At 41.5% G+C, this 23,713-nt stretch overlaps 1 protein-coding gene across 6 annotated transcripts in view; it reads right to left on the bottom strand.

Moving 5' to 3' along the window:
* Nucleotides 1-13,929: 13,929 nt before the first annotated feature.
* The window catches only part of GABPB1 (GA binding protein transcription factor subunit beta 1), a 67,570-nt gene continuing 57,786 nt past the window's right edge, over nucleotides 13,930-23,713 (bottom strand). For 3 of the 6 annotated variants that reach the window (XM_040342573.1, XM_040342575.1, XM_040342574.1), the window contains 2 exons: nucleotides 17,312-17,368; nucleotides 13,930-14,653 (listed from right to left, as the gene is read on the bottom strand). In XM_040342573.1, the coding sequence (XP_040198507.1) occupies nucleotides 14,501-14,653; nucleotides 17,312-17,368 (210 nt within the window). In that variant the 3' untranslated portion in view covers nucleotides 13,930-14,500. Of the gene's footprint in view, nucleotides 14,654-17,311; nucleotides 17,369-18,041; nucleotides 22,886-23,713 lie in introns of those variants that run through there. The other 3 variants (XM_040342576.1, XM_040342577.1, XM_040342578.1) reach the window with 2 other exon arrangements.

Raw genomic sequence — 23,713 nt, 5'->3', positions numbered from 1 at the left:
GGGGCCAGGTCCTTTACCTGCATAATGGTCCGGGTCTTAAGTGGTTAAAGGGACGTTAACCACCTGAGTCCCAGGGCATTTTTTCTCCTGTACTTCCCAACACAATGTTATGCAATTTGTACATCCCAAGATATTTACCCCAATATATAACTGACAAAGTCTGCTAATTAATAGGATACAACAAAAGTGTAATTTTAATATTTTTTGATATGTTTTTCCTAGATCTACTCTCGATTCTCTATTCTGTTGACAATGATTTACCAGACAGCAAGTGAGGGTTAAGCCCTGTACACACAGCCCTGGAATCTCGTCAGGAAAAACACATTGGTTTCCCCGGCGAGATTCCTTGCAAGCTTTTCTGCTCGCAGAGTGTACACATGGGCCATTCAAAAGAACCGCCGTTCATTTGAATGGCAAGAACGCGGTGACGTCATCGACTACGACGAGCATGCGCTCATCACATTCGATGCCGTCGCCGCCATCTTTCTACACCCAACACTGCCCTTGTAAGCTACCGTGCATGCGTCAAAGTCTCATCGAGCATGCGTGGGCTTACCGGAGACAGGTAAGCATGTACACACACTCAGTTTTCACGGCAGGAAAATAGTGCAGAGAATCCCGACGAGAAAATAATGAGCAGGTTCTCTATTTTTCTCGTCGGGAATACTGCCGGGAATCTCAACGAGAAACCACACACGCACGTTTTTTTCAGCAAAAAGCTCTCCCAGCAGCTTTCTTGCGGAGAAAACCGTGCGTGTGTATGAGGCTAACTCTCTAATAGCAACACAGACAAGACATTAACATGCTTTTCTTTAGTAGCGTAAGACAAGGCTAGAACCCTTGTTAGATTTGTATATATGTCTGTGTCCCTGTTGCCCTCGCTTCCTGTCTGGTGAAATTGTTGCAGCAGGACAGGAAAAAATAATTGACTTGGCATACACTTTAAACAGAAAATTACATTTACCAATGGAAATTGCTAGATTATATAGCTACATCAGAGGAAGACATTCTCCCACTATGTTAAATGACATACCGCGTGGAAAAACAGAGAGACAGTTGTATAAAAAAAAGGGGTAAAATTTAGAATATGGGGTCCAATTTTGGAAACCAGTTTGTAAAAAAGGACACGTGATTTGGAAAGGGTTCAGATGTGGGCAACTAAATTAATTAAAGGAATCAAAAATTTTCTTAATTATGATGAAAGCTTAGACACAATCACAAGTGGTTATTACTCAGTGGAAAGTGAGAAGTGATGACATCATTATATCCTCAGACGATGAGCTATGACTTTGATATGGCTTACTTGGGGGGTAGAAGCTTTAACACGCCTGGTTTACCTTCTAATTTAGTCAGCTAAATTACAAGAGATGCCGTTGCATCATTATTGCTATGGACAGCTACCTTTGGGGTAAATGGCAGTATGGCCAAAGGTTCCTTATTCTTCTGTGTTTTTGAGAAGTGGGAAAACCTACATACAAATGAAGATACTTTTTTTTAGCTTTTGACAATGATGAATATATACGCCTCCAGACACATATAAGAAACACAAATTATAACCGTTCTGACGGTAGGGACTATTTTTTACCATCTATGTCCCATTGTGGAGATTTCCCCTAAGTTCCTGTCCCACAGCCACTCCAGAAAATCTCTCCAATGTGAGGAAAATCCATTTAGACAGTTGTCACTAGAACAGTTCCCATTGGAATATGTTTCCCTTTATTCCCATTCTGATGGCAACTCAAAATTTTTAGTGTGTTGCCTTTTCCTGACCCTGACCATTACTTATGGATTTTGCAGTGAAGAGTGTCTTTCTATGTGTGAGGATCTGTCAAACCCAGACTTCTTAAACTAAAGCCTCACACACACGATCGGATTTTCTGTAGGAAGGGCGTTGGCTGTGAACTTGTATTGCATACAAACGGCAAAGAATTGTCGGCCAACAAACATGAAACTATTAGACAGATTCACGTACGGCGGCTTAAAGTTATGCGGGCGTAGCGTATGTAATTTACGTTACACCGCCGCAAGTTAGAGAGGCAAGTGCTGTATTCACAAAGCACTTGCGTCCTAAGTTACGGTGGTGTAGCGTAAATGTGCCGGCGTAAGCGCGCCTAATTCAAATTGTGAAGAGGTGGGCGTGTTTTATGTAAATAAAGCATGACCCCACGTAAATGACGTTTTGAACGAACGGCGCATGCGCCGTCTGTGGACGTATCCCAGTGCGCATGCTCCAAATTACGCCGCAAAGACTCATTGGTTTCGACGTGAACGTAAATTACGCCCAGCCCCATTCACGGACGACTTACACAAACAACGTAAAAATTGAAAAATTTGACGCGGTTCCGACGTCCATACTTAACATTGGCTGCGCCATCTTTTTGGTGGTTTATCTTTACGCCTGAAAACGCCTTACGTAAAGGGCGTATCTTTACTGCGACGGCCGTGTGTACGTTCGTGGATAGGCGTATCTCGCTGATTTACATATTCTAGGCGTAAATCAGCGTACACGCCCCTAGCGGCCAGCGTAAATAGACAGCTAAGATACGACGGCGTAGGAAGACTTACGCCGCTCGTATCTTAGCAACATTTAAGCGTATCTCAGTTTGAGAATACGCTTAAATATACGACGGCGCAGATTAGGAGTTACGACAGCGTATCTACTATGCCGCGCATATCTTAGGCTGCAGTCGGCGTAACGAGGTTCCTGAATCAGGAGCATTCGTTACGCCGGGGCAAGTAAGCAATTGCGCTGTGTAACTTATGGTTACACAGGCGCAATTGCTTCTTGAATCCAGGCCACTATGAGTTGGCCTCTCCTCACTCCTCTGCTTTCTTAAAAATCCATCTATTTACCAGGCGTTTGTTGCACTTAAGTAAGTTCATATTTGAATATATGTTTAACTCGGTTATATCACCTAATTGCATTCACCGCCCTGAAATCCTCTGTTATCTTTAAGTCAAACATTTCTTCAACTTAGACCACACAGTTTGATATGTGGAAGAAGCACTCTGGCCTGAGCTGTATCAAGGACTAGACCAATTTACTCAAAGCAATGTGTGGGTTGCAGTGATTTGTGAAGATTCAGGATTCACCCAAACAACTGTAACATCTGGACAGTCAGAGACCTGTTGAGACCTAAGTGGCCTGACCAATTGTTCCCCATAACTGGTTGTCCAGGTATCGCACAATGGGGGTACTGCAAAAGTGCAGCAGGAGCAAGACTGGAGGCAGCACCTTGGTGAATACCTAAGGTACAGATGAGAGGCTGAAGGACAAAGCCACAAACTAGTAATTTAGAGGCCCTACAATTAAACCTATAAATTGTTGATGTACTGAAAAGACGGGGATATTTTGGCAAACATCTTTACTGTTTTTACAGCCGCCGTGTCCCAATATACCTGCATGGAACTCCTGTGCATCTTGCTTGGGCAAAGATGGGCCTTTGCACAGATGTACACTCGTGTGAATGAGGCCTTATAAATTGGTTTATATAAAATGAAAAAAAAAAAAACGAAGGCCCAGATTCTCAAAAGAGATACGACGGCGCATCTCCAGATACGCTGTCGTATCTCTGCCTAGCGCCGTCGTATCTATGCGACTGATTCTTAGAATCAGTTACGCATAGATATTCCTTAGATCCGACAGGCGTAAGTCTCTTAAGCCGTTGGATCTTAACTGCAATTTTTTTTTGCCCGCTAGGTGGCGCTTCCGTCGATTTCCCTGTGGCGTATGCAAATTAGCTAGATACGCGAATTCCCGAACGTACGCGCGGCCGACGCAGTAAAGTTACGACGTTTACGTTAGGCTTTTCCCAGCGTAAAGTTGCCCCTGGGTCTATGAGGCGCAGTCAATGTTAAATATGGCCATCGTTACCGCGTCGAAAATTGAAAAAGTTACGTTGTTTGCGCAAGTCGTCCGTGAATGGTGCTGGAGGTAATTTACGTCCACGTCAAAACCAATGACGTCATTTAGAGCAATGCACGCTGGGATTTTTTAGGGACGGCGCATGCGCAGTTCGTTCGGCACGGGGACGCGCTTCATTTAAATGATACACGCCCCCTACCCACCGAATTTGAATTCCGCCGGGTGATTTACGTTACGGCGCCGCAACTTTACACGCAAGTGCTTTGTGAATAAATCACTTGCCTGAAAAACTTGCGGCGGCGTAACGCCCGCCCAAATTTACGCCCATCTACGAGATCCTGGGCCTGAGACCCTAGGATACTAAAAGGCTGATTATTTTAGGGGGTAAGAAGAAAATAAAAAAAGACTGTACTGTTGGATAATCTTCAGATCTTTTTTCACCACAGTGCTGTTTTGATCATAGATCTTAGTTAAAGTTCAAGTTGTATTCAGCTAGTGGCTGTACACATCTTTAACCTAAAGAGTGTTACAGAAGCGCGTTCTTTATGCTAACAGGAACTACACTTTAGTAACAGCCTAAAGTTTTAAAAAAACATGAGCAAACTTTAGCAATTAAATCTGAATTCACATATCTCACAGACTCAAAAGGTAAAATGTACACCAAATTCTTTATCTCTCGAATAATCAATGCATAGCAAAGCAACTGGACCACAAATACCACACTCCCCAGCTGTGCTTAGGTGGCCGTCTCTCTCTAAGAGAGGCTAAAATTGTGACTTGGACATCATCATGCGATGATGAAGGTCCCCAGTGTTGGTTGCATGGGCATTCACCAGCACTATAATGTTATACCAGGAAGTAATAGTCATTTCTTTACACTCATAACTGCTGAACAGAGCAGTGGAGAAATAAACATAAAGGAAATGCTGCTAGGGAAGGTGGTATTAAAGTTAACATGTTACCTTGCCCGGCATGGGTATAGCGCAGGTTAATTCAATGTAGTCATATCTTCAGCATTTTGCAAAATACACTGCCTTTAGGATTTTTCTCTTGCAAAAGCCAGTAGAAGGAACGTTGTACATCACTACTCCATGTGTATTCTGCACCAGAATAAACTGATCCCACACAAAGGTCAACTTGTGTATGATGAGTATATTATTATATAGTATTACATTTACAGAAGGATCACTTCTGCATCTGTAAACGATTCCACACGTCTTCAGCTTCCTTCATAGTTTAGTGTTACTAAACCCCCAACAGTAAAATTACTCTATATATGCAATAAAGCATGCTGGTTATACTCACTGTGGAACCTAAGGGGTTATTCCTCTGCATTGTGTAAAAAGGCTGTTTGATCCTGTCTTCTGTGATGTTTCCCTTCTTCCACTGTCCCCAATCTATCTAAAAACAGAACAGTCTATTGAGTCAGGTTGCACATGCTCAGTGTACTGCTAGAGTTTTTTTTTTCTTCTTCTTGGGAGGGTGCATGTGATCAGCGCAGGGCCAATCAGCACTGTCCAGGAGTCCTGCACTCTTATAGGACAATTATTGGAGAATGAAAACTCCTCCTACAAGCTTTAACCAAACACTGATAGAAGTTACAAGACTGTTATATACTGCTGATGATAAAAAGGTATTTAGCAGTCTATATTTACTAAAGTAATTGCATTTCCCTGTTCTGTGTACTGTGGGAGACTAGATATAGTGAATGCAGGGTCCAGGGTTTAGTAACACTATTAGGTAGATTCACATACCTGGCCGTAACTTTAAGGCGGCGTAGCTTAAGGCATTTAAGCTACGCCGCCGTAAGTTAGCGAGGCAAGTACATGATTCACAATGTACTTGCCTGCTAAGTTACGGCGGCGTAGCCTAAAGCGGGCGGGCGTAAGGGCGCCTAATTCAAATTTGTCTAAGGGGGCGTGTTTTATGTTAATGGAGCTTGACCTGACGTTTTTTTTTTAACTGCGCATGCACTGGGCGCCTACATTTCCCACTGTGCATTGCGGCTACGTCCGCCGCACGGGCCTATTGATTTCGACGTGGACGTAAACGATGTAAATCCCTATTCACGGACGACTTACGCAAACGACGCAAAAATTTCGAATTTCGACGCGGGAACGGCGGCCATACTTAACATTACTATTCCATCTATTTGATGGAATAACTTTAGGCCTGTAATGCATTACGTAAACGGCGTAAATGTACTGCGGCGGCCGGGCGTACGTTCGTGAATAGGTGTATCTACTAATTTACATATTCTACGCCGACCGCAATGGAAGCGCCACCTAGCGGCCAGCCTCAATATTGCAACCTAAGATAGGACGGCGCAAGCCGTCGTATCTTAGATATGTTTAAGCGTATCTCTGTTTGAGAATACACTTAAACATAGGTCGGCGCAGATTCTGAGTTAGGTCGGCGTATCTACTGATACGCCGGCCTAACTCTACCTGAATCTACCTATTTGAGTTTACTCACCTGGCAATTCTTGGTAGTCAAAGGCTAGCACATTCATCAGGCTTCAGTGTTTTCAATAGGGTGCGCAAAAAAACTAAAAACCTTCTCCTATTCCAATGCGTGTTCCACCTTAGCATAGCTGTTAGATTCTGAATTTCCTTTTTCTCTAGGATACAAATACATAATTGGACATAAGCTCTGCCAAGGTAGTGTGACAACCACTGGCGTTTATTTAATCAATGTTTTTAAACTAGATTCACACAAGTTTTAACCTTTTTTTTTAAATCATTGACTTATGAGTAAAAGGTGCTGGATGACTCTTGGGTTACAAACATTGATAAATAAACCCCACAGTTTTCTTTTATTAGTACTAAATAAAAACACACCCAGTCACATTTTCCTAACAGCAGCAGATTGTCGCTAACATTACATCATTAAAATATACACTGTAGTCAAAACATGAAACGCTTGCATTTAAAAGTACGCCTCTGGCCATAGTATGGACACAAAATCATTTTTTTATTCTCAACAAGCTGTAAACGTTTTAAAGCACATCATCCCTGACCTCTCTAGCTTTTTGTCAATAAAAAGTAGTCAAAGATCACAACAGAGACTCTAGTGGGGTTTTAGTCCCATGCACACTTGCGAATAGGGCCGTTTGCGATTTCCCACAAGAGACTAAGACAGTCTGCATCCAGGGCCAACCATCCACAAGAAATCACTGCACGAGGGATTAACATGCAAATCGGTCGTAAATAGCTGCAGGAGCCGTCAGGCTCTTCATGGGGCTTTCCCTCCACAACAAATCATAGGGAACCTTGCTGAGTCTTACATGGGTAATCGCAAACAGTCCCATTCACAAATCTAAATGAGGCCTTAGGCCGACCATAGACTGTTAGGTCCGAGCTTCGAACTGTGTATGGGCACACCCCCCCTCCCCCCCCGCGGGAGAAGACAATGGCTTGGCAGAAGGGATTCCCCCTGTCAACACTGTGTGTCATAACTCTTGAGCATTTTTGTGGTAAGAGCTAGGCGTCACAGCTCCTGGCTTTATTCCTGCCAAACTCTGGGTGGTCCTACTCTTCTTGCTGCAAGTTCCAACCTTGCATTTGCACAAACTTAGAAGCTTAACTACTTGCCGACCTGCCGCCGTCGTTTTACGGCGGCAGGTTGGCTCCCCTGCGCTAGAGCCCGTAGCTCTACGTCAGCTCTCTCGCAGGCTACTAGGGAAGCGCGCGCGCGCGCCCCCGATTCCCGTGCGCGTGCCCAGCGGGCGCGATCGCCGCCAGGCACCCGCGATTGCTCGTTACAGAGCGGGGAGCGAGAGCTGTGTGTAAACACACAGCTCCCGGTCCTGTCAGGGGGGGAAATGCTGATCCTCTGTTCATACAATGTATGAACAGAAGATCAGTAATTTCCCCTAGTGAGGCCACCCCCCCCCACAGTAAGAACACACCCAGGGAACATACTTAACCCCTTATCCGCCTCCTAGTGTTAACCCCTTCACCGCCAGTGGCATTTTTATAGTAATCCAATGCATTTTTATAGCACTGATCGCTATAAAAATACCAATGGTCCCAAAAATGTGTCAAAAGTGTCTGCCATAATGTCGCAGTACCGAAAAAAAAAAAATCGCTGATCGCCGCCATTACTAGTAAAAAAATAAAATAAAAAAAATATTAATAAAAATGCCATAAAAATACCCCCTATTTTGTAAACGCTATAACTTTTGCGCAAACCAATCAATAAACGCTTATTGTGATTTTTTTTTTTACGAAAAATATGTAGAATACGTATCGGCCTAAACTGAGGGGAAAAAAACGTTTGTTTTTATATATTTTTGGGAGATATTTATTACAGCAAAAAGTAAAAAATATTATTTGTTTTCAAAATTGTCGCTCTATTTTTGTTTATAGCGCAAAAAAATAAAAACCACAGAGGTGATTAAATACCACCAAAAGAAAGCTCGATTTGTGGGGAAGAAAATTACGCCAATTTTGTTTGGAAAACACATCGCACGACTGCGCAATTGTCAGTTAAAGTGACGCAGTGCCGAATCGCAAAAAGTGCTCTGGTCTTTGGGCAGCAATATGGTCCGGGGGTTAAGTACTGGAGTTAAGTTGAATGGTTTAGCACTCGGCCGCAAATAGTTATTCCGTTTGAAGGGGAAAAAAAATGCAGATCTGAGTATTTGTAGGTAATTTATGATGAAGGGGTACACTCCATGAACAGAGGAGGGGGAGGGGGGCTAAGAAAACAAATGCAGCCAACTCATCTAATAATTGGGAAACTGCAATATATAGTATTACATTTTTGGTTTTGTGTTTTAACACTGCTTTAAAGTATATATCAAGGCAATTGCTTTGGATAGCACACAAAGAATATTTTTTTTTGCCATGTTTTCCATTGTGGAGATTTCCCTTCACTTTCAGTCCTGGAGGCACAACAGGAAGTGAAAGGAAATTTATAGACAACCTTTTCACACTGGTGTGTTTTTGCTGTGCTTTTCCAGGGCAACAATAGTGCATGAAAACGATTCCTTATTAAATCCTATGTAAGTGTTCACAGTGCAGATGTGCTGCGCTTTTGAAAAGTTCTGCATGCTTCATTGACTTACAATAAAAGGTGCCTTTTTGGTGCAGCTTTTTGCAAAAAATAATCACCCAAAAAAGGCACCTTCCATTGTAAGTCAATAGGAACACATCAAAAGCAGATTAGTGTGAAAGGGCTCGAGAAGTATATATATATATATATATATATATATATTTTTTTTTTTGCAACAATCATACTTACCTAGGTGAATGCAGCATTGGTCCTAAGCTGAATCTGTCGCCCACCAGCTCTAAAACTGAGAACCGTGCGTTCAAACACTGCTGATCCCTCAGGTTTAAGGCTCCATTCACACTAATGCTTTTTTTTTTTATGCATTTTGCAGAAATGCAGGGAAATTTTTTAACATGGTTTCCTATGGAACATGTTCACATCAATGCTTTTTTGTGCCTCTGCGTTTTTGGAAAGGGTCAGGGACTTTTTTTCATGCAAAAAGCAGCGTTTTGCATGCAATAGAATTCAATGGACCTGCATCCAAAACGCAAGTGCAGTGATTTGCGTTTTTTTTTTTACCTGTTTATAGCTGGTTGTTAAAGGAAATGTAAAAAAAAAAAAAAAAAAAAAACACCTTAAAATGCAAATCGTGGTAAAAACGCACGTCAAAAAACGCAGCAAGCACCGCAAAAACGCTCAAAAGCAACATGCATAGGTGTGAATCAAGCCTGAGGCCCCGTACACACGTCCGAGGAACTCGACGTGCCAAACACATCGAGTTCAGTGTTGAAGTCGCCGAGGATCTCGGCGGGCCAACTTTCCTCATTGAACAACGAGGAAATAGAGAACATGTTTGGCCCGACGAGTTCGTCGGCTTCCTCGCTGAAAAGTGTACACACGACCGAGTTTCTCGGCAGAATCCAGCTCCGATCGAGTTTCTGGCTGAATTCTGGCGAGAAACTCGGTCGTGTGTACGGGGCCTTAGAGATCCATGAGCAGAGAGCCCTTCACATTCACTGGAGCACTGGGCTGTGGAGGGGGTGAGAGTGACTGGCTCAGGCTTTCAGCAGCTCATCAAGAGGCTAAGCCAGGTGCCAGCCCAGGGTTGTGGGTGGATTCTAACCATTTTCGGACAGAAGCCATTTTGCTTTTAATTTTTTATTTATTTATTTTTACAAGAGGTTCCTTAAGTTTATTGTCTTTGAAACCAAGAAACACTCACAAGAGATTTTGTAAGGGACCGCTCCAAAGATGCGGCTAGCAGGACTTTTTTTTAGCATCCTGCTAGCGCAACGCTCCAGTGTGAAAGCCCGAGGGCTTTCACACTGAAGACAATGGAGCAGCTGTTTGAGGGCGGATTGCAGGCGCAATTTTTAACGATATAGCGCCTGCAATACGCCCTTTAGTGTGAAAGGGGTTTTAAGCATAGAGATGTAGTAATAAGGGTCAAAGAAGTCCTTTGAACATCCAGTTGATAGTTCTCAAAACACAAAAAAAAAGTCTTAAGCCATGGTATAGTATAATAATGTTTTCATTTTACCATTTGAGTAATTGACATTGTTTGGGCATATGCTTAACTAAACTAATCAATGTTGGTAGTATCAGTTTTGGGAGCGAGTTGAATTTTAACTGCAGTAGGAGTTCTTCCTTTTAGCCCTGGTTCACACTGGGTACGATTTGGAACGATTTGAGATACGATTTGACATGTCAAATCGCATCTCAAATCGGCGGCAATTGTCGGCAATGGCACTGTCCTTATCAGTGCGACGCCGCATCTGCGATTTCAAAAAGTAGTTCCTGTACTACTTTTTGCGATTTCGGGCCGCGATTTACATTAAATTGCGGCCGAAATCGCAGCCGCGAAATCGCGGTAAAATCGCGCATTTTACCGCGATTTTGAATTCGCAGCAGTGTGAACCTAGGCTTAAACAAAGAAATACATATCTTGTTATATTGCAATAAAACCGACTTCAAAATATGATTGGATAAGTTATAGTAGGTGTTGAACCATAGATTCACTGTAAAATTTATTTAAAATTTTAATTACCAAGTTTGCAGATGGTTAATAAAATTGTCCATATACTGTAAAGGAGGTTTAAGTTTGGAGGTCCATTTGTTTTGAGAAGAATCACAAGTGTTAAAGTCAAAACAATTGGGGGGGGGTTTACTAAAACTGGCGCACACAGAATCTGGTGCAGCTGTGCATAGTAACCAATCAGCTTCCATGTTTTATTGTCAAAGCTTAATTGAACAAGATGTAGTTAGAAGCCGATTCATGCAGCTGTGGATAGTAACCAATCAGCTTCTAACTTCATCTTGTTCAATTAAGCTTTGACAATGAGGCTGGGTTCACACTTGTCCGACAAACGGTCCTACATTGGGAGCCTCATGTAGCATGATGTGTGAAAATCAATGTTTCCCTATGGCTGGGTTCACACTACTACACTACACTACTACCATCCTACTTTGCTCCGCTACATTGGTCCTACATTTATCCTACATTGGTCCTACATCCATCCTACTTTCATGAACAGGATACTACTTTGGTCAGACTTCAATGATATTCAATGGGTTGAAGTAGGATCAATGTAGGACCAAAAGTAGTACAGGGAGCATTTTCAAAGTCGGACCGACTTGTGTAGGACCAGTTAAGACAGCTCTCTTAGGCCCCTTTCAGACTGAGGCAGGAGCTGCGGTGGCGGTTTAACGCCGCTAAAAATAGCGTCGCTATACCGCCGGAATTGCCGCGGGTATCAGCCGCTAGCGGTGCGGTATTAACCCCCGCTAGCGGCCGATAAAGAGTTAATATCGCCCGCAATGCGCCTCTATAGAGGCGCATTGCGGGCGGTATTGCCGCGGTTCCCATTGTTTTCAATGGGAAGGAGCGGTGAAGGAGCGGTATACACGCCGCTCCTCTCACCGCTCCAAAGATGCTGCTGACAGGAGATTTTTTTGTCTCCCGCCAGCGCATCGCCTCAGTGTGAAAGCCCTCGGGCTTTCACATTGAGTCTGCAGTGCAGGAGTTTTTCAGGCGGGATAGCAGCGCTATTTTTAGCGCTTTACCGCCTGAAAAACTCCTCAATGTGAAAGGGGCCATAGGGAAACATTGATTTTCACACGTCATGCTACATGAGGCTCCCAATGTAGGACCGTTTGTAGGACAAGTGTGAACCCAGCCTGAAACCTGGAAGCGGATTGGTTACTATGCACAGCTGCACGAGATTCTGGGTGCACCAGTTTTAGTAAATCTCTCCCCTAGCTTGTTTATACAAGTCCGTAGAGGCACGGAAAGCTATTTACCAAGTATAAGTGTTGAAATATTACATGTTGTAGCAAGAGCTTGTGGTAAAATGTATTTTCATCTGCATCACCCATATATATTTGATATTAAAAGTATATATTTTCTGTTTGTATATCACCAATTATATCCGATATTATTTTACACTTAATTTTTTGCATATTGTTGTAATCGCCTTAAAACTAGCACGGATAAACTAACTTGAATTAATTGGTTGTATTGTGGAAAAATGTGAAAATTTCCTTAAACGTAGATTTTACATCATTTAATAAATATAATACTGTTTTAATATTTCAGTATAAACATCTGACAACTTTTTTAACCACTTCAGCCCTGGAAGAATTTACTCCCTGTCCTTCACTTTTTGCAGTTCTGCACTGCGCCTATTTAACTGACAATTGCGACACGTGCGACGTGGTACCCAAAACAAAATTGATGCCTTTTTTTCCCCCACAAATAGAGCTTTCTTTTGGTAGAATTTGATCACCTCTGCAGTTTTTATTTTTTGCGCTATAAACAAAAAAGTGCGAAAATTTGGGGGAAAAAAAGCGCAATATTTTTTACTATAATGGTACATCTGTAAAAAGAGAATATGTGGGCTGCCACTGCTAACCTTTGCTTACAAAAATATAAAATGCCCGACTGCCATGCCAATCAATGGTTTCAGCACTGAGTCTTCATTATGACATAAAGATCCAGTATTTTATTGGTTTCACTTGCTGCACGCTTACTCATCATCTGTGACTGAAAGAACTGAAACCACAAATCGCCAGCCAACAAGCATTTTAAGAAAGAGTCCAGCTGATATAAGCAGGTTTTCTTTATTGTAAAAATGCACAGAAGATCATCAAATCTGCTCTTGTTATAACCATCTGCTTCATTTTTAAGGTATTGGTGTAAAAACAAAAACAAGCACACAACTAGCAATACATGAGAATCCCTTATACTGGAGTTCTTTAATAATTCTCTTAGACATAATGAAAACTGAGCTAGAAACAATTGAATGGTGTATTTCTGTAAACAATTATATATAAAAACATCTTGATTATTTTATGCAAAATAAGCGGCAGATCTCCGAATTTCCTGAGAGATTACCTTTTTTACATATTTGGTCTATTTAAGCATACAACAGACACCCCATACATGAGTGTTCGCTTGCCCAAGAGAGCCTGCTGCACCATGCAAAAATTATCTGTTCCATGTTTGCCCATCAGAAAAATCTAAGGTCATGTTTTTCTGATGTTATGCAATCGCCATAGCAAAATAAAAATAGTAGAACAATCCAGAATATTGGGAAATAAAAGCAATGATTCAATTTAAGTTTAACAGAAAGATAATTATATTGTACGGTTAAAGTTTACTTTCTATTAAATAATATCGCAGTTATTCAATTTGACACCCCAGTTTCTTGGAATGAAGTCTTGAAAATGTTGAAGGCTTGATAAAATATGGGTTTTTAGTTTGTGCATAGAACAGATGTGCTAGTAAATGGGGAGGAAAAAAAAAAAAAACTAAAGAATGTATGACTAAGCAAAGGCCCATTTTTTCCCCAAGGACTCCATCTGTTATTCACAGAGTTAGGTATGGGGGGGGGGAAAAATGAGTATGCCAGCAACAGCAAAACCTATACTGCTGTAATTTTCCCAAACATAGGTTATCTATGTAGCGAGAATCATCCATTCTGAAAGAAACCAAAAAAAACTTGATATGTGCAACGGGGGGGGGGGGGGGGGGGGGGGGGGGGGGGGGGGGGGGAAGCCACATGCAGTATATGTACAAAAGTCTTTTAAAAATATTTTAGCTTCATTTACATGTAAGTCTACCTGCAGTTTCAAATTTTAACATATAAAACATTTTGCTTAGTAGAAAAAAAGGTTTCAAATAAAAAGGCAAAAACAAAAAAAAAAGCTGTACAAACATTTCCACAAGGAAATGGTAACCTTAAAAGGCCTTATTGATCTGTTTGTAGAAAGCAATGCAGATCTGAATATTTGTAGGCAATGTATGATGAAGAAGGGGTGTACTCCATTAACCCCTGATACATCTTGCCATGTTTGCTCACAAAAAGGAATCTCTGCATCCTTCTAGAAAAAAATAATCAGTATCAACTTATTTGCGGTTAGGAAAAAAAGAAAAAAAACTATATACAGTATTTCATTTAAATACTTTTCACAAGGATTGACCTTTTAAGACCAGCACTTGTAGGATACAGGTCCTTGTTGAAGATCAGTTCTCTTGCAGAACACGTATTTGGAGGTCCACTTGTGGCATGTTACAGTACACAGGTCTGCATTATTTTGGGGGCAAAAAAATAAAATAAGTCTGCTCAATAATGGCGTTTAAGCCACTTCTTTATTAGTCTGCAGCCTGGTCATAGCTTCCAGCTTTTGTCTGTATGCATCTGCCTCCTGTTCTTTTCGTAGAAGCTGCTGGCGATATTTCTGGGCTTCTCGGTTGGCGTCATCAAGTTGCTTCTGAAGACATTCTCTTTCCTGCAAAGAAATTAAAAAGAGTATGGTTTTACAGCAATACATCAAATGCTCAGCCCATAATTTCCCAACAACTGCTAAAGAATTGGTAAAGTGGACCGGTCAACAGTACACAGAGCCTGAATAGGATTTTTTATGTTAAAGAAAAAAAAATACAAATGAATTAAAAAAAATATATGAATGAATATCAAAAATGAACCACAGTTCTCCACAAATAAATGCCCTTTACAATATATTTCCAATGCCAGCAACTGCAAGAAATAAAGCAGTTGCACAAAATTTGTGTGAAAGGTCTAATGCCGCATAGACACACGATCATTTTTCGGCATAAAAAAAAAAAAAACAACGTTTTTAAAAAATGTCATTTAAAATGATGGTGTGTGGGCTTCACATCATTTTTCGGGTTCTGAAAAACGATTTTTTTTTTTTCAAACATGCTGCATTTTTTAACGACGTTTTAAATTATGTTGTTTTTTGGGTTGTAAAAAACGATTGTGTGTGGGCTTAAACGACGTTAAAAACCCACGCATGCTCAGAAGCAAGTTATGAGACGGGAGCGATCATTCTAGTAAAACTACCATTCGTAATGGAGTAAGCACATTCATTATTCTGTAACAGACAGAAAAGCGCGAATCGTCTTTTACTAACAGGAAATCAGCTGAAGCAGCCCCAAGGGTGGCGTCATCCGCATGGAACTTCCCCTTTATAGTGCCGTCGTACATGTTATACGTCACCGCGCTTTGCTAGAGCATTTTTTTTTTTTTAAAAGATGGTGTGTGGGCAACATCGTTTTAATGATGAAGTTGGAAAAAACAAAGTTTTTTACATGCCAAAAAATGATCGTGTGTACGCGGCATTTGGCTAGTGTTTTGGACACAAAGACAACAGATCCACTTTCCAATAAATAATATACAGCACTGAGAGTTCTCTGGCAAATAGAAAAATAAAAATAAAATGCAAAACCGGTAAAGAATAAACATGTAGAATTCTAGGAGATGCAATGAGAGTGTTTATTGGAAGTATCTGCATGTCCCTCATGTCTCGGTGTACAGAAAGCAATGCTCCAATACTAAAAGAACAGCCAAACAGAAGTTTCTGAACAGAGCTGCCAAGCAAAAACTATTTAAAGTGGAACTATTGGCAAAACTCCCCCCCCCCCCCCCCCCCACATTTTGGATAGAACAACGGAGGGTAATAACCGTCAGATATGTTTTTGCCATCTCCCATTGTGGAGATTTGCCTTCATTCCCTGTCCCATATCCAAACAGGAAGTGGGAGAAAATCCCTGCAAATTAAGGGATTTCATTGGGGACTCCCAGGTCACTAGAACTATTGTCTTCATTGAAGATTTCCTGTCCATTACTTTTCTGGAGACAACCCAAAATCTTGGACTTTCACTAATGGTAAACAGGACAAAGGGGGTGAATCTCCCAAGTGGGGCCACAGGCAGCAATAAAAATTGACAGGCGTTCAAATCCCTCTCCACTCTACATGTCCATCTGTAGCTGTTCTGCTGGGCACAAAACCAAGCATTAAATGCAGCACACCGGGCAACCATTCCCTAGCATACAGACAAAAACTGGAAGCCACGACCAGGCTCCAGACTGGAGCCTCGTACACACGATTGGACTTCCAGTGGACTTTTCTGTGGATTTTGGTCCGAAGGGCATTGGCCGTGAACTTGTTCTGCATACAGACAGCACAACATTTTCAGCCAACAAAACCTAAATATGTGGTTTTTATGCTCTTTAGCGCCACCCTTTGGGCAACTTCTGCTAATGTATTAATGTTTAACATTGGTTCTGAGCATGCGTGTTTGTACTTTGAATTTTAGTTGGACTGATTTGTGTACACGCGATCGGATAAACCGACGTAACAGATTTATTGTCAGACAGCTGGTGAGCACGAACAGCCAACATTTGTTGTCGTTAATTCAGCCAAAAATTGTCTGATGGAGCATACACACGGTCGGACTATCCGACACAACGCATCCATCAGACAATTATGGCCATAAAATTGGATTGTGTGTACGAGGCTTAATAAAGAAGTGATTTGAGTGTCACTGAACAGACATATATTTTGGCCCAAAATGACATTTGGCTAAAAATTCACTGGAGAATATTTTGCAGCATAGTAAATGTGGTCAAAAGACACTAGCTAATGACAGGTACTGGTCTGTGCGTTCAGTCATCTTACCACACAAACCTCAAAGAGTCACAAGATCCCTCCGATCACCTGAGAGGTCAGCGAGATCTTGTCTAAATTTAGTCACGTGTAAGAAAATAAAAGTGAACATATTTATCATAAGTAGCACCATCATTGTTTACTAGTTTAGAAATTAGTAAAGAAAAGTTTGCAGCCCAAATTGTGTAACAGCAGATACATCCACCAAGAATAGGAATACAGTAATTAAAAAACACGGGGTGTCGGTTAACAGGCCGATTAAAATAATAATAAATAATAATAAAAAAAAAAAAAGACAAAAAAAAAAAAAAAATACCACACGATTTTCATGCATGAAAAAATGGCAGGCAGTAGCAAAACATGATTTTTCACCAGTAGGAAAATGAAAAAAAGAAAATCCACACACAAAATGGAATAAAACCATTTAGAGGGTCTATCAGAAACCTACAATAAAGTCTTAAGAATATATAGCAATACCTGAGAGAATTCTTGAGTATTCACAATATAGAATTCTGAACCAGAAGTTTCTGGAATCTATCAGATCAAAGAGAAGTTAAGAAACAAAAGCAGTGTTTTTTTTGTTTTGTTTTTAAAGCCTATTAGGAGGGAAAAGCAGGTCGCCAGCATGAAAGTTAGATGAAAATGCCTTCATATTATTACAAATGTATTATTGATAGAATATAAAAAAAAAAAACACAAGCACTAGCATACAAGGCAAATGTCATCTGAGGCTAAAGTCTGCATTGAAGATCAGGACAGGTTATTTGAGGCATATGCCAACACCAATCTGTAATGAGCTAAATAAACCAAAAGATTTCAAAACTTTGCAGAGGTCACCTTTGTAAAAAAACAAACAAAAAAAACACAACACACCTTAGTCCCTAAACCGCATTAAAGGTTTACAAAACCCCTTTGTGCGCCAATGCCTTTATGACCTCACCAAATTTCACAGTTTTGAATTTTGTATTTTTCTCATAATGTATAAAATAACTTGACCTGGCCTTAATATTGCCGGTTACCAACTGTGTTTTAGCACCTAAGGCCTCATGTACACTGCTGCTGGTAAACGGACATTTAGGCTGGATTCACACCTATGCAGTTTGGTGCGCTTTTTGCAGATTTGCACTACAGTCCATTTAACATGGTTTCCTATGGAACACGTTCTGTAGTATATATATATTTATTTTAAATGCTTCTAAAACACAAATGCGGCAAAATGCCGCTAAAACGCATTAAAACTGACATTTTAAATGTGGGTTACTATCTGTCAAGTTAAATTGTTCGGGAGAGGTTGTAAAAACGCCCGTAACTGTGCCTAGATCCACCATTCTGTGGTGCTCCCTTGGGTCCTGGGCTACATATGTGGTCACAACTGCCTTAGAGATTACATGCCCCAGCCTAGAGTGATAGAACTGTTAAATACTACAGTTCCTACTGCCCACTGACAGGTAATTATAAGTGGCGAGAATTAGTAATAGAAGGGTCTGGAGCTTAAATCGAATTGTTACTTTAATGACAATTTTTTAAAGCAGACCTGAACTCAAAGTGAACATTTATTTCAGGTAAATATGTTTTAGGGAACGTTTAGAAATGTTATTGTGCCTGAACACTAATGTTATTGCGCCTACAGCCCCATAGTTGTACATCTGCAATGCGAAATCAAAGATGTTACTGCCCCTGACAGCTACACAGAGGCATAGTGCAGAATAATACATGGTATGTCAGTAATAAGGATGAAGACCATGGGCAAAACTGGTCACTAGCCCTTTGCCTTTTACCTGTTTTTTGGCATAGCTTCTTGAGTCAAGTTCCTCTTTAAAGCTTGTGAAGCCAAAACATTTTTTTCCAGTTTTGCATAAAGTGGAGAAGGGTTAGATCCCTTGTCAGATTTTTACTTCTATACCTGGCACCATTAGAGAGATTTACCCCAACTTCCTGTCCTGTAGACAACGCTGTACCAGACAGGAAGAAAGGCCGGCCATACGCAAAATTAGGTAAAATGCTTACCCCAGTGTTGTCATACAATTTTTATTTTACCCAACAGAAAACTGAAGTAAAGAAGAGGAAGGAGGGAAGAGGGAAGAGGAAAGAGGAGGAAAGACATTTAGGTATTCCGTGAAATAAATTGCAGATAATGTATACGTCCGGGTATGTTCAAGATGTCATACAATATTTAGGGTTATGGCACCTCAGGAACAAACACTCTCGACAAAGGGTTGTTCATGTTCAGCACGTGAATATGAAGAAAGCCTGTACAAGGAGAAGCATGCAGGAGCATTTGGTGACTCCTAGGTTGCCTGCATGTGATAAAGGCATTAAAAATGTGTCACTGACAGAACATCTAGGCCAGGGGTGCCCAACCACATGTGGCCTGCAGCGCCCTCCAATGTGGCTCATCACATCCTGCTCTGGGATGGCGGGTCGGCAAACCTAGATCACGGGTTCCCAACTCGCCATCCCCGAGCATCAGTGTGAAGAACAGAGTTGGCACTAAAAGAAGCATAGCCAATGCTTCCTTTACAGGTAGAGTGACACCAAATGTACTCTGCCTGTGACAGGAAGCATCGGCATGCTCACTGATGCTCAGGGATGGCAGGTCGGGAACCCATGATCTAGGACAGCAGCACTCACCCTGGAGGACAGCCAGCAGCAGCCACCAACCATACCTGCCTGGGGAAACGCAGCAGCCAGCGATACCTGCCGGAATCCCGAGGAAGTAAAGAATGAGGTTAGTTGAGGTGCAGGTAAAGCGCAGTGCATCAGTGTGAAAGCAGCCTTAGGCCCCTTTTACAGGATCGGTGCGATCGGGTCTACCTGTCTGTTTTTTTCAGGTGGACCCAAACGGATCGGAGGGCTCTTAAAAAAGGTAGAGCGGGCTGTGTCCTTGTCTGCTCTCCATATGCAGCGTGGACACAGAAATGTCATTTGCCTGCTATGCTCAATGTGGCCCTCGATCGGTTACCAAGTCGCTAAAGTGGCCCTCGCTCCTCAAAAGGTTGGGCACCCCTGATCTAGGCAGATCAAATGGCTTGAAAATGTAGTCAAGCTAGGGGCAGCCAGCATTTTAAAAGCAGGTTAACAGCAGCCTACGTAAGTCAGTCAGGATAAATTTCCTTCCAAACTTCCTCCCAACTTTACATAGTTAGACAAGCCCATCTAAATGTGCTAGTGCATGGTTAGGCAACCTGGGGCCCTCCAGCTGTGGCAGAACTACAAGTCCCATCGTGCCTCTGGGAGCAATTGTAACTGCCAGCCTTGTAATCCTTTATAGGAAATGTAGTTACAGTAGCACAGGGGTAGGCAACCTGTGGCACTCCAGCTGTTGATCTAAACACGATCCTCACCCCAGGCAGACAATGCTGCTGTCCAAGGGTGGATCTGTTGCTCCTTCCTCTAGAGTGGAGACACCCCAATAGAGAACCGTTAACTGGTCAGATGACCAAGTGAAAATGGAAAATAAGCCTACAAAAAACCCAATGCAGGCACCACATCCAACGTTTGGTAATCTGCAATGTATTAAACGTTGTTTTGGGTTTAATACAGCTTTAACCCATCTAATAGCATTGGAAAACAAGTCTCAGTTGTAATCCTCAACCCAAGCAACTACACATTATCCACAGAGATTAAAGCAAAATAAAAGTTTCAAAATCAATGGACATTAAAGCGGAGCTCCACCCAAAAGAGGAAGCTATACTTATCTGCCTCCTCCCCCCTGCGGTGCCACATTTGGCACCTTTGGGGGAGAGCGGGTACCTCGTTTTGACAAATACACACTCCCATATCTGTGATGTGTGCTACTTCATTCTAATTTGCATTAGTGAGGTAATCTGCCTGTCAAAAGAACCTTCTTAATTAAACACCTTAGTTGACCGACATTTCCTTTAACAATAATATTCATCAACATAAAAAAGAAATTTTGGAAAAGAAAATGAAATCCAGATTGATCCTCAGACTGGTTTTTGCCAATATATTTACACTAATGTATGCCTCTTAAGATACAATTCAGAATTGCATAAAAAGAAAATCAAAAAAGGTAATGCAATATAGCAACTTCAAGGAAGGAATACCTGACAATTTCTTCTGTAACAAACGTTTATTTGTAATCAGATTTCGTGTCTTAAAAAAAGAAAAAAAATAGAAAAATAGAACATCTGTGCAACTTTATTTACAGCATTCTGTAAACACCGACCTACTGTGTGACCAATAAACATAAAATGAAGAGTCTATTCACATCATAGAAAAATAAACATATTTCCACATTTTTATAGACATAAATCTTGAAGTATACCACCACTTTTACTCAAAGGGCGAAATATCAGCACCCTCAGTGCAGAACCGCAAGTTATGAAGGAAAAAATCATCCAGTATATACACTTCTTCAATGGAACAGAACTCACATTCACATCATTCTATGAAAAACAAAATAAAAATACTAGTTTCACCACCTCTGTCCAAAGCTCTTCGTTATCTCAAGGTAATCAGCAGCTTCTGACAAAGGATGATGAAATGAAGGAGAGGGAGATATCGCTACACTACAGTCATTTGATTTATTTATGAATGCATGTTTTATAGTGGCAAGGGCCATTTCATACATAGGGTTGTGATCAGTGTTTTTCCACAGTGGAAGAAGGCCAGTGACTGCTGGGACACAAAGAAAACGATTTTTTCTATGTGTCCTATTCACACTGCAATAAGGTCCAGAGCTGTGATGAAGTGAACCCCTCTGCTGTACAGTGATATAAATGAAGCGTCACGTTTATGCACAGCAAAATAAAGTGGAGTAGAAAACAAAGGTGGGGGATGTGTAATGCACTGAAACCAATGATACAATGTTACCTACTGCTGGCTCGCCGCAGCCGAAACAGACAGTTGACACACAGTAAAGCCTTGCAGTTTTCAGTGCGACAGCTGTTCATTTATGTGTTGGCCCCAATAGTGTTTGCAGTTTATACACATGACTATAGTCATTTTTATGTCTTACTTGCCCTGCTCTGTGCAGTGGTTTTGCACCCCAATCCTTCTCTTTTTGTGTACCCTGTTGGTGCGCCTGCCCCAATAGCCAAGCAGTTTGCTACGGGTGCACCCAAGCAGGCTTGCTCCCAAACAGCTGCCCTGTCTGTCTATTCAGACACAGAGCGTGGCTCTGCCCCGTCTCATTGGCTGTGATTGTCAGTAGCGGAGCTTATGGCTTCCGTTGCCGTCTCAGCCAATGAGGGAGAGTCCCCAGAGAGCCATTACACTCTCATGCACATTGCTGGATCAGGATGAGGCGCAGGTAAGCATTTTGGGGGGGCACTGCTGCATGAAGGTAAAAACCATGAGCCTGTATAACCACTCAAAAGTATTTTCATGCAATATTGGTGATATTTTTCTACCTTTATAACTAGGTTTTGTACTGAGGGTTACTCCCATCCTAACTGGGCTTTTGTGATATTACACTTGAAGATTCCAATATATAGGTACTAGGGATCATTTTGCAAATGTTTATCAAGGGGTCCAATAAAGGAATCCAACGTAAGGATCCTTCATTTTAATGATCTTAAAATGTTTGATTTGGGAAATTGTATTTTAATACTATTTACAAACATACAAAGTTTATTGAGATCTCCTGAGGTCTCTTAAAACTTGACAATTTATGAAAACATTTTAGAAGTACAGTACACTGGATTAAGAATAAAAGTACATTTAGATGACCTTGCTGAAAGAACTACATACAAAATAATGACAGAATTGCACCATTTACTCCCAGAGTGGCATACAGAAGTCCTCAAAACAAAACACCAGGAAACGAGTGTTCTAGCTTTCTTTAAAACTGCAATAAACTGGCAGCCACTATAGTAAGAAAATGGGAAGACTGTAAGACAGGTGTAACAGAACAATCCAATAAAAGATGGTGGAAGTACTGAAAAGTGACACCCATAAGTGCTCTTAATTTGTAGGAACCGCACACCTTTGACAGCTGAAGACACTTTCACATCATGTATATGGTAAAATCAGAGATGATGCAAATCAGAGATACTGTATATTCATAACGTATCTTCTTTCCACAGACTGCACAACAGAGAGGAACAAATTATCAAGCATTAACATGGGCATCAAGAACATATAATGCACTAAACATGAGCATTCACTTACATGAAAGCCCACAAAATCCATTAAATGGCCAGACTAGTTCCCTCGATGTACAAAATTATATACCATATTTAATCGGCGTATATCGCGCACTATTTTCCCCTTAAAATAAGGGGAAAATCGTGGGTGCGCGATATACGCCGATAGCCGCTTCCCACGCTCAGTTTGAAATCCTGCGCCGACATATACCGAGTGCAGTACACTCAGGTACATTCGGCCAGTCTCGGCATCGCTCGTGCTCACGCATAAACGTCACAGAGCGTGAGCGCGAGCGACGTCGAGCCTTGCCGAATGTACCCGAGTGTACTGCACTCGGTATATGTCGGCGGAGGCGTTCGAACTGAGCGCAGGAAGCGGGGACTCGACTTGAGGCGCGCGCTGGAGAAGCCGGGAGGACACCATCGAGGCCGGAGACGGACGCCGGACCGGACGATGGACGCTGGGAAGACACCAAAACTGTAAGTAATAAAATCATATAACTTTTTTTTTTACAGGAATTTCGGGGGCAACTTTAGGGGTGCGCGTTATACGCGGGAGCGCGTTATACCGCGATAAATACGGTATATAGTTTTCGGGGGGAAAAAAAATTCTCCAGAGTTTTCATAGTATAATTACCATATTTAGTGTATGCCAGACAAGTTTAATTTGGGCAAACAATTCCTCTGCATCTGGGAGGGGGGACAATGACAATAGGATAACTATTTTTGCAATGCCAATCTTGCAAGGATATCCTATGCCATGTCAAAC

Source organism: Rana temporaria, chromosome 3 (genome assembly GCF_905171775.1).
Source record: "Rana temporaria chromosome 3, aRanTem1.1, whole genome shotgun sequence".
NCBI classification, from domain to species: domain Eukaryota; kingdom Metazoa; phylum Chordata; class Amphibia; order Anura; family Ranidae; genus Rana; species Rana temporaria.
This window is presented reverse-complemented; position numbering and strand designations above follow the sequence as displayed.